The sequence below is a fragment of the Fringilla coelebs genome, assembly GCF_963513975.1.
Source record: "Fringilla coelebs genome assembly, chromosome: 3".
NCBI lineage: Eukaryota > Metazoa > Chordata > Aves > Passeriformes > Fringillidae > Fringilla > Fringilla coelebs.
The window spans coordinates 26,235,289-26,248,798 of record NC_140030.1 but is presented as its reverse complement, the minus strand read 5'-3'; the positions used below and the strand labels follow the sequence as shown (position 1 = coordinate 26,248,798).

At 37.1% G+C, this 13,510-nt stretch overlaps 1 protein-coding gene across 1 annotated transcript in view; it reads left to right on the top strand.

Moving 5' to 3' along the window:
- KHDRBS2 (KH RNA binding domain containing, signal transduction associated 2) overlaps positions 1-10,897 on the top strand; it is a gene marked incomplete at its 5' end in the record, with an annotated part of 311,700 nt that extends 300,803 nt beyond the window's left edge. Inside the window, one exon of the mRNA XM_084202170.1 lies at positions 10,682-10,897. Within this exon, the coding sequence (XP_084058296.1) occupies positions 10,682-10,779 (98 nt within the window). The 3' untranslated portion in view covers positions 10,780-10,897. The remainder of the gene's footprint in view (positions 1-10,681) is intronic.
- Positions 10,898-13,510: the final 2,613 nt, after the last annotated feature.

Below are 13,510 nucleotides of genomic sequence, written 5' to 3'. Positions count from 1 at the left end.
TATAAGATCAGGATTATTCAGCTGCTGCTAGAGGATTTTGAGGATCACTGTTCCAGGCTGAAGTACATAAATTTGTGACATATGCCTGAAAATCTTGGGAATGTAGTCCTTATAGGCTTCTTCATGTGAGGTGTAAGGAAATATTTTTAGGAGGCAGTTTAAAAAATAAAAGACCAGTCATTTAAAGTACTGTACAAATTTTCAAAAATATAAAACATCCTCACCTCTAATCACACTCAACAAACATTTGTGATACTTCTGTCACTGAAGGTTTTGATATCTGCAGATAAGTCTAAACTAAGGTAATGGTGTCATGTTAACTTGATGCTTCTGTTTTAAGGGAGAAGGCATGAAATTGGATTAATTTATGAACAAAAGGTTTATATTCTTTGCTCTCATCATACATTAGTAATTTTGTGGTTTCCCTTCTGGCATTGTTGTCATCTGAAGTGATATCTAGTGAAAACATGAATTAATTATTTGTCTTACAAATCAGTTAGGGTAAAACATACACCTAAATTTCATAACTAAGAATTTTTCCTGCTTATATGTAATGTCATGCCCAACTCCAGAAAGTGTCTTGCCTGGAAATGACCGCTGTAAATAAAAAGCCTTTTCTTATCAATTCATGCTCTCATTTCTGTCATCTTTTTCCTGGTTTTTTGTTTTTTTAGAGGAAGCAGCATTCTTGATTCAAGCGCTGTGTTGTGTTAGGCCACATTAGAGAGGTAACAGAGAAGAGTAAATGACTTGCAGGCAAGGCAGAACCAAGAAGCTGTATTCATTACATCTGACCTGCTTCACTGTTTTTTCATCTGAATGCTGTTTTGCCCCTGTTCTGATCAAAGCATTCCAAACTTTATCAGCGTCTCTTTCTGTCTTAGCGCTCCCGAAGGCTGGAGACTCCAGCAGTGAGCTCTGCCAGTTGCTGTTGCAGAAGGTTCAAGAGGCTTCAGCCCCTGCTTCCAAAAGGAGACTGCCACAGTAGTGAGAGTGCCTCTTGTCAGATGGCACAGTTCACAGCCTGGTGCATATCCTGCCTTGTGTATTACCTGAAAATTATGGCCATTATGTTTTTATGTCAGGTCATGAACTGCAGTATCTGAACGACCAGTGCACTCAGACTTCTTGTGCTGCTACTGAAAAAACAGAAACCCTGGACACAGAGTGAAAGGATAGGTTGAAGTCTATAACCTCCTAAACCACCACAATTAAATTAGGAAAACCTCATCTGCCAAAGGCCCTAGGCGAGAGTTAGAAAGTTTAATCTGTAGGTTGCCACCTTCACAAAGAGGGAAGACATAAATGAAATCCAGTCGCATGACTGCTGCTTTTCAGGAGAAGCTTGCAAGGCTTTTACTGCATTTCTGCCATTGCATTAGGGAGACATTATTTAAATATTTTTTTGTCTTCACAAAAAATTTTCAGCTGTTTAGATTTTTTTAAATGACCACTTTTTTGATGCATATTCTACTCCAGTTTAGCATTAGGTACTTGTAAAGAATTGGGTACTTGGTTTTAGGATAATTCAATTTTTAATTAAAATTGGAGAGTGTAACTGTTTGGTGTAATTCCTTTTAATGTAAGACATCATTTAAGTTGTAAAATGCTGTCACAATGATTTAACTATTTCACAAATAATTCCCTGCCAGTCGCTCCATATAAGAGCTTTGTAATTGTTATAACAATTAGTTTACTGAGAAATCCTCTACAGAGATGGCACTTCACAAACAAATTCTTTATGGACCTTTATAGCTAACAACTACAAATGTACAGCAATATTCCACTACTCTTTTATTATATAGTTTATTTGTTCATTCTGTGTTTGTCCTAAAAAGTGTTTCATCTAGCAAATTAAGTTTTTCTACAATAACAATAATAGTTTCTGCTGAACAAGTAAAAGTGTATCATGATGAAATTAGCAGAGGAAAGTGTGAATGGAGGGTTCAAACCTCTAGAATTCAGACAAAGAGCTTGATTGAAGAGATGCTACCTTAGGGCACATGAATTCTCATACTTCATTAAATGACACAAACATGCTTATAATGTGGAAAAACTCAAGGAACTGCCACCCTAGTGTGAAATAAACCCTCTATGGCAGTGACAAAGTAAAATGAAGCCATGTCACAATGTATACAGAGAAAATAATTGTGAATTTTGAAAAAAGCACTTCATACCAATTGTTCTGCAGATGGAGATATGAATTTTTTTCAGCTGTTTAGTCCAAGGTCCTTCCTCATTTTTAGTAACATTGGTATTGTAGATGATTGGTCCTAATATTCATTAAGTTCAGTGTGCTAAGGATTTCTTGCCCTATTTTTTTACTAGCCTAGTCTCATTTAAATATTCAGATGAAAGAAATCAAGTACTCAAATAATTCATATTGATTGATTTACAGATGTAAGAGATGATGTAAAGTCTGATTCTCATCATTACAGTGTTTGACTTCATATGGCTTGTCATACAAACAATGTCTTTACCAACACTAATTAACAAGTCATACTAATGTGCACCAATTTTTCATTTATATCATCTGAATGTATACATTTGGTGTCTCCTAGAAAATATTATGGCAACATACCAAAGAAAACGTTCCTTGGTGTCTGGGTCTTAAAATCATCATGGAATGAGTAATAAAATCATAGAATGGTTTGGGTTTGAAAGGACCTTAAGGATCATGTAGTTTCAACCCACCTGCCATGGATGAAGACACCAATCACTGGACCAGGTTGCTCGGAGCTCCATGCAGCCTGGCCTTGAATGCTGCCATGGATAGGGCAATCACAACTTCTCTGGGCAACCTGTCCTTCACAACCCTCACAGTATAGCTTCTTCCCCATATCTAATCTAAACTTGCTCTCTTTCTGTTTGAAGCTACTTCCCCTTCCTCTGTCATTACATGCTCTTGTAAAAAGTCCCTCTCCATCTTTCCTGTAAGTTTCCTTCCGATACTGAAAGGCTGCAATTAGTTCACCCTTAAGCCTTCTCTTTTCCAGGCTCAACAGTCCCAATTCTTGTAGCTTTTCCTCATAGGAGACATGCTCCATCCCTCTAGTGATCTTGGTGGCCTCCACTGGACTCACTCCAACAGATCCATGTCCTTCCTGTGCTGAGGACCCCAGAGCTGGGTGCAGCACTGCAGGTGGGGTCTCACCAGAGCAGAGCAGAGGGGCAAGATCCCCTCCCTCACCCTGCTGGCCATGCTGCTTTTGATGCAGCCCAGGATACAGTTGGATTTCTGGGCTATGAGTGCAAAAGGCTCATGTCCAGCCTCTCCTCTATCCCCAGGTCCTTCCCATCAGGGCTGCTCTCGATCTGCTCATCCCCCAGCCTGGATTGATACCAGGGATTGCCCTGACCCAGGTGCAGAACCTTGCACCAGGTCTTGTTAAACTGCATGAGATTCCCCAGGGCCACTTCTGGAGCTTGTCCTTGTTCCTGTGGATGCCCTCCTGTCCTTCAGGTGTGTCAACAGCAGCAGTCAGCTCAGTGTCATCTGCAGACTGGCTAAGGGTGCACTTTATCCCTTTGCCTCTGTCATTAATGAAGGTGTTAGATAATACTGGTCCCAGTATGGACTCCTGAGGGACACCACTTGTCACTCATGTCCATCAGGACTCTGAGCCATTGACCACTACCCTCTGGATGTGACTTTCCAACCACTTCCTAATTCATCTTATTATTAATTAGGCATCTCAGATGCAGTAAGGCACAGATTGTACCATTATGGTGGAGGGTTTGTGGTGTCTTGACAGAGCACCTGGCTGGCTCTTTAGCGTGTGCTGGGAGACACTAGCTTCTACACTAGTATGGGAGCAGTAGTGTTCTTTAGAAGCAGATTTACCAGTTGTCTGCATTCTTTGTCTGCATTCAGTGATGGGGTCTTCTTCCCCCATCACTGAGTGGGTTCAAAGTACATAAATTTTAGTTTGAAACTAAAGCAAAAGATGCAATCCCAACTGTTTGTGAGATTTCACTTCCAGAGGCTCAAACCAGTCTGAAATTAAAAATACCTATAGAAGCTGTATTGTGAATATCAGGTCCTGAGAGTCAGCTGTTTTCCTCTGCAGTTCATCTCTATTGGTGTGCACTGTGTGCTAATATTGATGCAGCACCTGTGTCTTGATGCCCCCCAAGCTGTCCCTGCTAACGACCTTGCTGCATGTGCCATGGTTCTGAGGAGTATGACGTGCTCCTGCATGGCCATCTTCATTTTGGGCTGATTGAAGCATCTGGTCTCTTGCTGAGGAAGATGTTCAGTTCCCAGCCCTGGGAACTCAGAATTGATTCTGAGTCTTTCTGTACAGCGCCCATTTTTTTTTATTCCACTGGAAAGAGGAGGCAATGAGGATTTCTACTGCATATGGACAGAAGATGCACCAAATAAATTGCCCTCCTTTAATCTTCTTTTTCAATCATTCCTGTACTTACTGATAGCAGCACTCCTACTGGGGGACAGAATGAAACGACAAAAGCATTTTCTTGATTTTCTGCAAAATTTTAACAATTCTTTTACTGGAGGAATCACCTTAGCTGTATCTCAAGTGGCATTCATTCCCTCAGAGGAGATTTATGATTTTCATAAGAGCATGATTTTGAAAGTTTGCGGGGAAAGGAGCACATTTTGAATTCATCTATGATGACTAATGTGGGATGATACTAGAGTTATGGCTGTTTTGTCAAATCAGTGTTTTAATTAGACTATAATTCTTTAGAAAGTCCCATATTTAAACTCATCACATTCTTTTAACTGTCTGTATCTCCCAAAACCTTTGTAGTCCAGTTATGCTACGAAAATGAAAAAAAATTCTGCATGTAGCACAAGACTGGTTTTAATTTATAGCAACTTATTGTGCTTCCTCTATTACTTCTGAATTATAAATCATTTTCTATGACAGAATAAGAATAAGTAAATCATGCAAAACTTTCCTATGTAATATTTCAAATGGTAATTTCATTGTCTTGCACCATGGGAACTATAGAGTTGGACAATCTAAGACAAAAGTCCTGTAATATTGATGTGCATCTATTTAATTCCAGATGCGGTATATCACTGCATGCTTCGTGTTACATGACCATAAGATAATAGAAAATTAATTTCTACTGAAAATAAGTGAAAAATAAAACTCCTTCTACACTGAAATGCTCACACTCACCTCACAACAACACTGATAAGACTCTTATTCCTCCTGGCATTGCAGTTTCCCAAACTAGTTGTCACTGTACTCTGATGCTGCTCCTTCCCTGTCTATGGCAGGTGTTCACTACAAAAGTGGCTGAAGCCTTCTAAGAACTCATTTTTTCCCAAGCCAGGGAAGCTCTCAACCCTTGCAGAAATTTGGAGCAGCCACAATTTAAATTGTCAGCCCACCTGAAGAGAAGGCACTATCAAGCACAGGGGCAGTAGTGGGGTTTTGTGAAGAGCAATGGCCATGTAGGTTTAATGCCTATTAAACCACAAGGTTTTCCATATATTTCTAGTTTTTAAGCTGCATATATTTCATACTGCAGGTCTAGTAAAATATAGGGTACTTAGAATGGTAGAACCAGCTTAATTGGTTTGAGTCTGTGTTTTGAAAACATTCCTTGTCTTCTCAAAACTCCAAATTTCAAATAAGAAAGGCACCATTTGTGATTTGAAAGAGTCACTTCTTCTCACAAAATAATAAAATGCATAGATGTCAAGTCAGAAAATCCTGTGCATTTTGCAAGCATAAGGAAAAAGAGACCACAAGAGTGAAAAAAGTGCATGTTCTTCTTAAAAAAGAAAAAAAAAAAAACAAAAAACCAAAATCTGTTCTTGCATTTTTGTCTAAAACAATATATACTTGTCCAATTATGACACAAGAAAAGTGCAGCTACCTTTTCTGTGTGAATTTTTGGGCTGAAATACTGGATTTGTCAGATTTAGCTGAGCTTCAGTCATTAGCTTGTGTAGGACAAATTTTCCAACCATTTGCAAGTAGTATTTTGTCTCCATCCATCTTTCTATGGAGGCTTGCTAGAAATACAGCACAAATTGAATTGTCTAAAGAAAGGCATTCTAGGAGTTCTCATTTTAAAGCTATGTCTGGTTTCTGTTGGGTCTTCTGCTCAGCACATCTATATCACTTTTCTTTTACTGCTCAGACAATTCATTACATCTCAGAACACCCTAGGGAGGGAAGTATTCCTGTCTCATTCTGCCAGTGAGGAAGCCATACTACAAAATATTGAACAATTGTCCAAGGTCACTGACAAAAAAAAGGAGTAGAGTTAATAATCCAAATTCTTGTGCAGTGTGCTCTCTCCACACGTATGCAGTGAAAGAGATTTTTTTTCTCACAGAAAAAAAAAACCCTGTTTTATTCTGAATCAAAATCAACTTCTGTTTCTAAAATACCAAAAGGTAAATGAAAAATCAAATTGAACCATTTCACTACTTGCTGTTATATATATCTTAACTAATCAGAATAGGTCTTTCTAATCTTTTCCTGGCCACCTTTCCAAAATAATTGACCTGAAATTCATAAAACTGTGCCCAGTAATTGTGGGCAATATTCAGATGTCAAATAGGTTACTGGGAAGAAAAAGTGATAGGGTCTTGATTAGTACCAGGACTAAGCAATGACTATAAATAAAAAATAATAAGGAAATAATATATTTCTATGTAAATCACATGCTATTCATACATATTTTAATTTTTAACTCATCCATTATTGTGATCTGCCCTTTAAATATTGCATTTTTCCCCTCTTTGCATATTTGAAAGACTTTTATTCAATTTTGGAAAATTCCATTATAGGGTTGCAGAATGCTAAATGAAGAGTTAAAAATATGTGATTTTCTCTAATCTTTACTTAAAGGCATTTAATCACCACATGGATAGACCACTGAATTTTTCTGTGCTTTCAATAATGCATAGGTAAAATAGTAAGAAAGAAACAACTTCATATCTACCCATCTCTGTGCTATCTCTGTGTTACTGTTTTGATCCCATGTTCAAAGAAATTTCTCAGGTTAAAAAATTAAATTATCTTTTACAGTCTGACTCTCCAGTAAGAAAAAAAAAAAAAAACTAAAATTCTGTATTTTAACAGATCAGAGCTATGGAGTCTCCTAGCAGTTGATCAAAAATAATCTTTAAAGACAGCCTCGAGTAATATATCAGTTATGTCTGTAATAAATACTGGGATCATTTCTATAACTCAATGAACACAGTAAAGTAAATAAGAGTCCACCTGAACCATAAAAAGCAGTGCAAAAACACTAACATGCAAATTCAATCAGGAATAAACCAAGGGTGCTGATTGCCTGTGATAATAAGAATTAATTTTATATCCTAAAGGTGTGCTTCAAATACCAATTCACAGGAGCATAAAGCAGTTTGGAAGACGTATGCAGTGTAATTAAAAGGGCTGTGCCCATGTCTTCACATTTCTTAGCCAAGTAGCTATGACATTATCACACCCAAAGCAGTTCTTCAGCCCAAGCACTCTCAGATTCCTCACCTATAAACTCACTTAAGTTTCCATCCTGCTACAATAACTTACATTTTTCATTTCTGAAAGCAAAGCATAAAATATGTTGCCTTAAATAAGAATGGCAAAATTGCCAATAACAACAAATTCCTGAAAAAAACTGAACCCTCTGCCCTCAGTTATTAAGCTGCTTGTGTGGATTTCTTTTTAACCATAGTCTTTGACACCTGATAGCACTGGAGACAGTCAGAAGTGAAAAGGACAGGGAATGAGTGTGGTCTGCTAGAGCAGAAGGACTGGATGGAAGTCTGGATGTCGCCGAGGGAAGAGAAGGTCAGACTCCACAGGGCTTTCCTTCCCAGGAATGAGAAAAAAGGAAAAGGAATCAGCGTTAGAACACAACAACCACCTTGCACCTTTCTTCAGTTCTTGGGCAGTGTCTCACAGTTCTCCTAATTTGTCTCTCCTTTGTCTCTCCAAAGCTACATCTATTGCCTGCTCTTCACCTGAAATGCCTCTGTTTCCATTTCATTAACATGTCCCTTTCTTAAGATGAAATACATGTCACTTTTTTAAGGTGACATATGTCCAGGCTCTCTTTCCTTCCTCTTTTGGCACAGTCTTTCAGAGAAAGACCAGGCTCACTCACTTTTCTCCTGTTCTCACAGTGAAACTCAGCCTGGTAATCAAACTTTCAACCTTTCTGCTACCCAGGGAGCTACCTAAATCTCTGTGTGGCTGCTGAGGTAGTCGATAGGACTCCAGCCTTTTAAGATTGTTCCCAAAGATAGCGATTTCCATTCTCAGGAGCTCCCTTTCTTCCCTTGGTGCTGAAAAAAAAAAGATTACCTTGGAGTTCTGGAAGGAAGACTTGAAAGAGCAGCTTTCATGTCAACAAACCTGTAATGACTCGCATGCAGGTATATTGCTGTTCATTAAAAACCACTCTAGGAGAAAACCACTATCAATCTGATTCCTTTTTTGGTGTGGCTGCATCTAGTAATGTACTGGCACAGTGTGGTTCAGAGACTCTTGACAGTGCAGCTCCCTATCATCTTGCTTTCTCCACAATAAATATATAATCCTTTACTGCTGTATGTGTGGTAGACCCCAGAGTTTTCCCAGTCGAAGGCTGTAGTCCCAGAACTTCCACATCTGTTTTGGATTCACCTCTTAGTACAGTAGGGTCTATCTTGTAATATCAGCAGGAGCTGTTAGCTGTCAGCTATCACTTTGTATTTCAATGATGGTGTTAAAACTTGAAATCAAGGAAATAGGTCCACCATGTTACTGAAAAAAAAGAGCATAAGAGGCTTGTACCACAAATTATGATTCATTTTTTGTTCCTTATCAGAAGCTGGTACAGTCACAGAAGCAATTTGCTTTAAGAACAGTCAAGGAAAAGCAGTTTCCTCCAGTTGGTAATATAAAGTCATTTTTTACTGCATGAATACTACCAAAAAGACTGTACATTTCACCTTTATATGAAGGTGTTTCAATCTGGACAATGGTGAGGGGACTAAAGAGGAACAAGAAATTGGCTTGTCTTTGTGTTGTACATGTACTGAATATTTTTACTACTTCAGTCATTTTCATTTATATAAATGAAGCTTTTCTTTTTCGTATAAATCATTCTTGTCCCCAAGGCCTCTCTGCAAATGTAGTAACACTTCAGCAAAGGGTAACTGAAGCTGGAAAAAATTTACAGCAAAATGCCATTTTTAAAGGGTGTAATGATATATACTGCAGAGGCAAGATTTTTAAATTCACTATACAGAAACTTATTCCCTGTAGGAATGAGAGACCTGAGGATTTAGAACCGTATCATATTGGCTGCTACTTCTTCAGCCCTCTAGGCAGTAGCTTTTCACAGCAAACTTTGGTTTCATGTGACCATAAAACCCCTGATTTTCTAAAAGGGAACATCCTAAAGAGCTCAAAGAGAAAGAAAAGAAATGGAGTGCACCAAAAAAATCACAGTAGGAGTGTTTCTTGTTCCATAGCAAGATCAACAGCTTCCAGATCTTTTCCAGAGATGCCCACTCCATGCATGCTAGCCTGAACTCACTTTAGCTCTGCAGCTGCTGTTCCCCTCATACCTCAAGGCAATGAGATAATGAAGAGTAGTTGCAGAGAAGACATCTTGCAGAAAAGAAATAGATTTCAGAATTTTAACAGGGTTTTTATATTTTATATTTTCATTTCTCATAGTCACATATTTTTGCAAAAGGAATATATAATGCCTGATTTAACCATTTAGGTTTTTTTGCCTTGTGACAGCTATTTATGTTCTTAGTGGCCACAATGGTCAGCAAAAACAAGATACCAGCAATGCTGCACTCTGGTATGATGTGATACGCTGCAGCTTGGGCATTTCCATTTCAGTCACTCTAAATGTGATCAGTTGAAGTCAGTGGAACACAAAACCAGAAATCATTTGATTACTCACTGCCTGATTTAGGAGATAATTCAAGTTTTGGGTTCAGCTGCTGGACCAGGACTGTAGGGAGTTTAGTGATTGTGCCTTTGGGAAGGTTAAATTACAGAAATGTCATGTCAGGGAGGAAGAAGAAGATTTGTAGAAGGAATGTAAAAACTGAACTAGACTTACAGTTTTCAGCTTATTCTTCCTGAGCATATTTGACTCACTAAATATGAAAAAGTGTTCTAAAGATACTGCAAAGTAAAATCTCTTCTTGCTTCATGTGGTAGCTTTACTTCTACACATTTTTCTTCCGTTATTTTCTTTCTTTTGGTCTGAAATGGAAGTTCAAAATCAAACGTCTTTCGTATCTTTTCGTAATTCAACTCCTCCTCTTGTTACCATACCAACTGCATTAAATGCTGTTCAAATTTCTGCTTTAACTTAAATACTAGAAACTCAAAACATCAAATAAATTCTTAACTGGCAGACTAATGCAGTGATTTTTTCCAGAGCTGACTGTACCACCAACACAGTAGTTAATTCTCTACTGAGAGTGAAGGAGTAAGGCTTTTTTTTCTTCCTAAGAGCGACAGGTTTCCTGTGTAGAGAAGGGGGTTAGTTTTGTGTTAAGTTTTTTTGTGGGAGGATAAAGAAGTGGATGATAACACCGTCCTCATTTTGTTTTCTAAAGCTTTCAGCCAGAACCTGCTAGAATTTTGACAGCCATTAGCAGGGGCATCCCTTTGTTCTTTCAATTTTAGATGTTACAAAACTTGTTTTTCTCTTCTGTTTTTAGCACAAGAAGAATGGGCCACGACCCGTTCCAGCCTAAAGGCACCACCTCCAAGGTCAGCCAGAGGGGGATACAGGGAACACCCCTATGGTAGATATTGAAGGTCCTGCTCATCTGTGACCTCATCTCAAAGACAATTAATAGCCTGTGGTCTCCACATAAGCAGCAACAAGACAAGTAATAGTCCATTTCTTTTCTATCCTAGGAATTACTGCTCATTATTATCCTATGTACTACTTGTATTTCCTATAACATTGGCGTGACATTGGCATTAGTATTATTTTATAACACGGACTTAAAAAAAACAGAGACAAAAAACCTTTGGCAAGCATTGTCTATAAACTATTCAAAGATGATGTTCTGTTGGTTGTATTCATTGCTGTGTGTAACTAAAAAGCATGACACTGTTACAGCTCTTGAGTCTCTCTACATACTAGTTAAGGCTGAGTTTCTGTTTAGGGTTGCTGAAAGACTGTAATATGATTTTTTTTTTTTTTTGAGCCAGACAATAATCAAGCTGTAGATAAGATGTTTTAACCTGTCTTTTTTAATATATGTTAGTTTAGATTAAGATGCTCGATATTAAGTTTGTAAATTTAATTTTAAATGCTGTTTTAATGGGGTTGAAAACAAGCAGCTACTGTATGTATGTAGCTAACTGAAGTTGTTCAGTGTTTTAACCTGTATTTGTTAAAAAAAAATCACTTAAAGTTCCATGTGTAAGCTTCTCTAAATAGGAAACCATAATTTTGTCAAATATGTTTGCCATAATTTGTCAATAAAGCTGAAACCTTTTGTAACAAACTAAATTTGGAATTACTTGTTTTCTAGCTTTAAATGCCTGCTTTATTTCTTTTTCAAGAGATGCCTAAAATGTTTTTATATAAAAATTACAAAAATGAACCCAAGCCTGTTTTAAGATTTTTTGTGTAAGACTTTAAAAGTTGTATTAATAACTTCTGGTTGTTAAATAATATAAAAGTTAACAAACTAAACTGTTACATGAATCATGGTTAGTATCCACTAATGTATAACATGTTAATGGAAAAAAATGCTTTAGAACAATAAATGGATTTTAAACTATCCTTTAAGCTTGATCTTGCTAAACACAAACTCTGATTGACTTGTTTGTATTAGCATGTCTCTCGTGAGAATGTAATGGAGTTTAAAGAGGTAAGATTACCACTTACCACTGTTAGACTGTCTAAATGCTAGTTCTTCAACCTTTGAGTTTCCCCGCACATTAAATATCCCATTCAACATGTAAGCATTGCATAGATTCACCTATTTGTTTTCACTCAGAAGAGTGCGTTGACTGCATTTTTCGTAGTATATAACAATTTGTCTTGATAAACAAATCATCAGTGTCACTGCCCAGCTGTTGGTACTCAACTTCAAAAACTTTATTTGTAATTTTCAGTGCTAAATATCACCGCCCTTGAAGGCAGTTTAGAGGGCTGATATTTCTTTTGAGACTATCAGACTTGATGGCTGATGATTATTAAGGAAATATGTCGCAGGACTCAAAGGATGACTAAACGTTAAACAGGTAACACTAATAGTAACTCTGTAATTTTGAGTATGCAACAGTAATGTAAAATATTCTCAGTTATTAAGTTACTGATAGTTAAAAAAGTAAACCTACCAAAAGATAACAAATAGGTATATAGGCTATTAAAACAACTAATTAACATTAACTAGTGACAACAAAATTATTCTACAATATATAACCCTCAAGGTAATAAACAGAACTAAAATTAACAATAATAGTAATGCAACTCTTGCTAACAACAAATATATAACCTAAATTTTGATGAAGAAAAAAAAAAAAAAAGAACAGAAGACTTGATGGTAGGGATGCCAAAACTGTTAATCCTTTCAGTACATACAGTCTTTTTGTTTACAGTGGCTTTTTGTCAATGTGATTGGTTTACTTTTTTGATGCGACTAAAGTACAGGCCGATTGCTGTTCAGTTTGTGAACAAAATCTCTTGCAGCTGGAGTTGCATGCTAGCTCTTTTTGAATAGTTTATGATGAGTATGTTTTGTCCTTTGAAGTGTTTAAAGTGAATTTAGAAGGCTACGTGATGGTTACATTGAGTTTATTCTGTCTCACTATTTCAGGGACTCACAGGCACTGGACAGCTAAGCAGCAGATCTGCTGAGAAGTGGTCAGGTAAGCTCTGCTGCATCTCAGGGGGTTTTCCTATTTCCTGTTTTATCTCTGCATTCGTTTTTACTAATACACAAAAACTTATTCCAGTTTTATACTTATTAGTATACTTATACAGTTTTAAAATAAATGTCTTTCCAGCAATGTTTCTCTGTGTATCAGCATAGTGATCATGGTATAATGGCAATCAAAACATTTACATGTGTGTTATGATACTTTTCATTTCAATAAAAAAGTCTTGTCATCTAGCCTTTTAATGGTAAATAGTAAGGTGGTGTACTTTATAACTGCTCTTGCTAAAAACAGGAGCTTCTGTTTATTAAAGCATGCCTCCATTTTGGCTAGTCATGTAGCAAAGAAAAATGCAAAGCTAATTGTCTTGGCTTCTGAAAATATTTCACATTTCTTCCTATGAAAATTGTATCTGTATAGAGACAGGAAGTTGGTTATTTATTCTTATGCTTGGGTTTTTCTTTTTTATTCTATAGAATGGCAGGGACATTTAGGTATTACCATGCAACGCCATGAATGGAGGCATTACTTATATTTCTCTGTTACATACATTTAAACATAAAGGTTCTTAAATAGACTTCAGTTATATGTGAGATTTTTGACTGAAGACAAATGTCATGGCTGGAAACAAAAAAAATTCAGCTCAG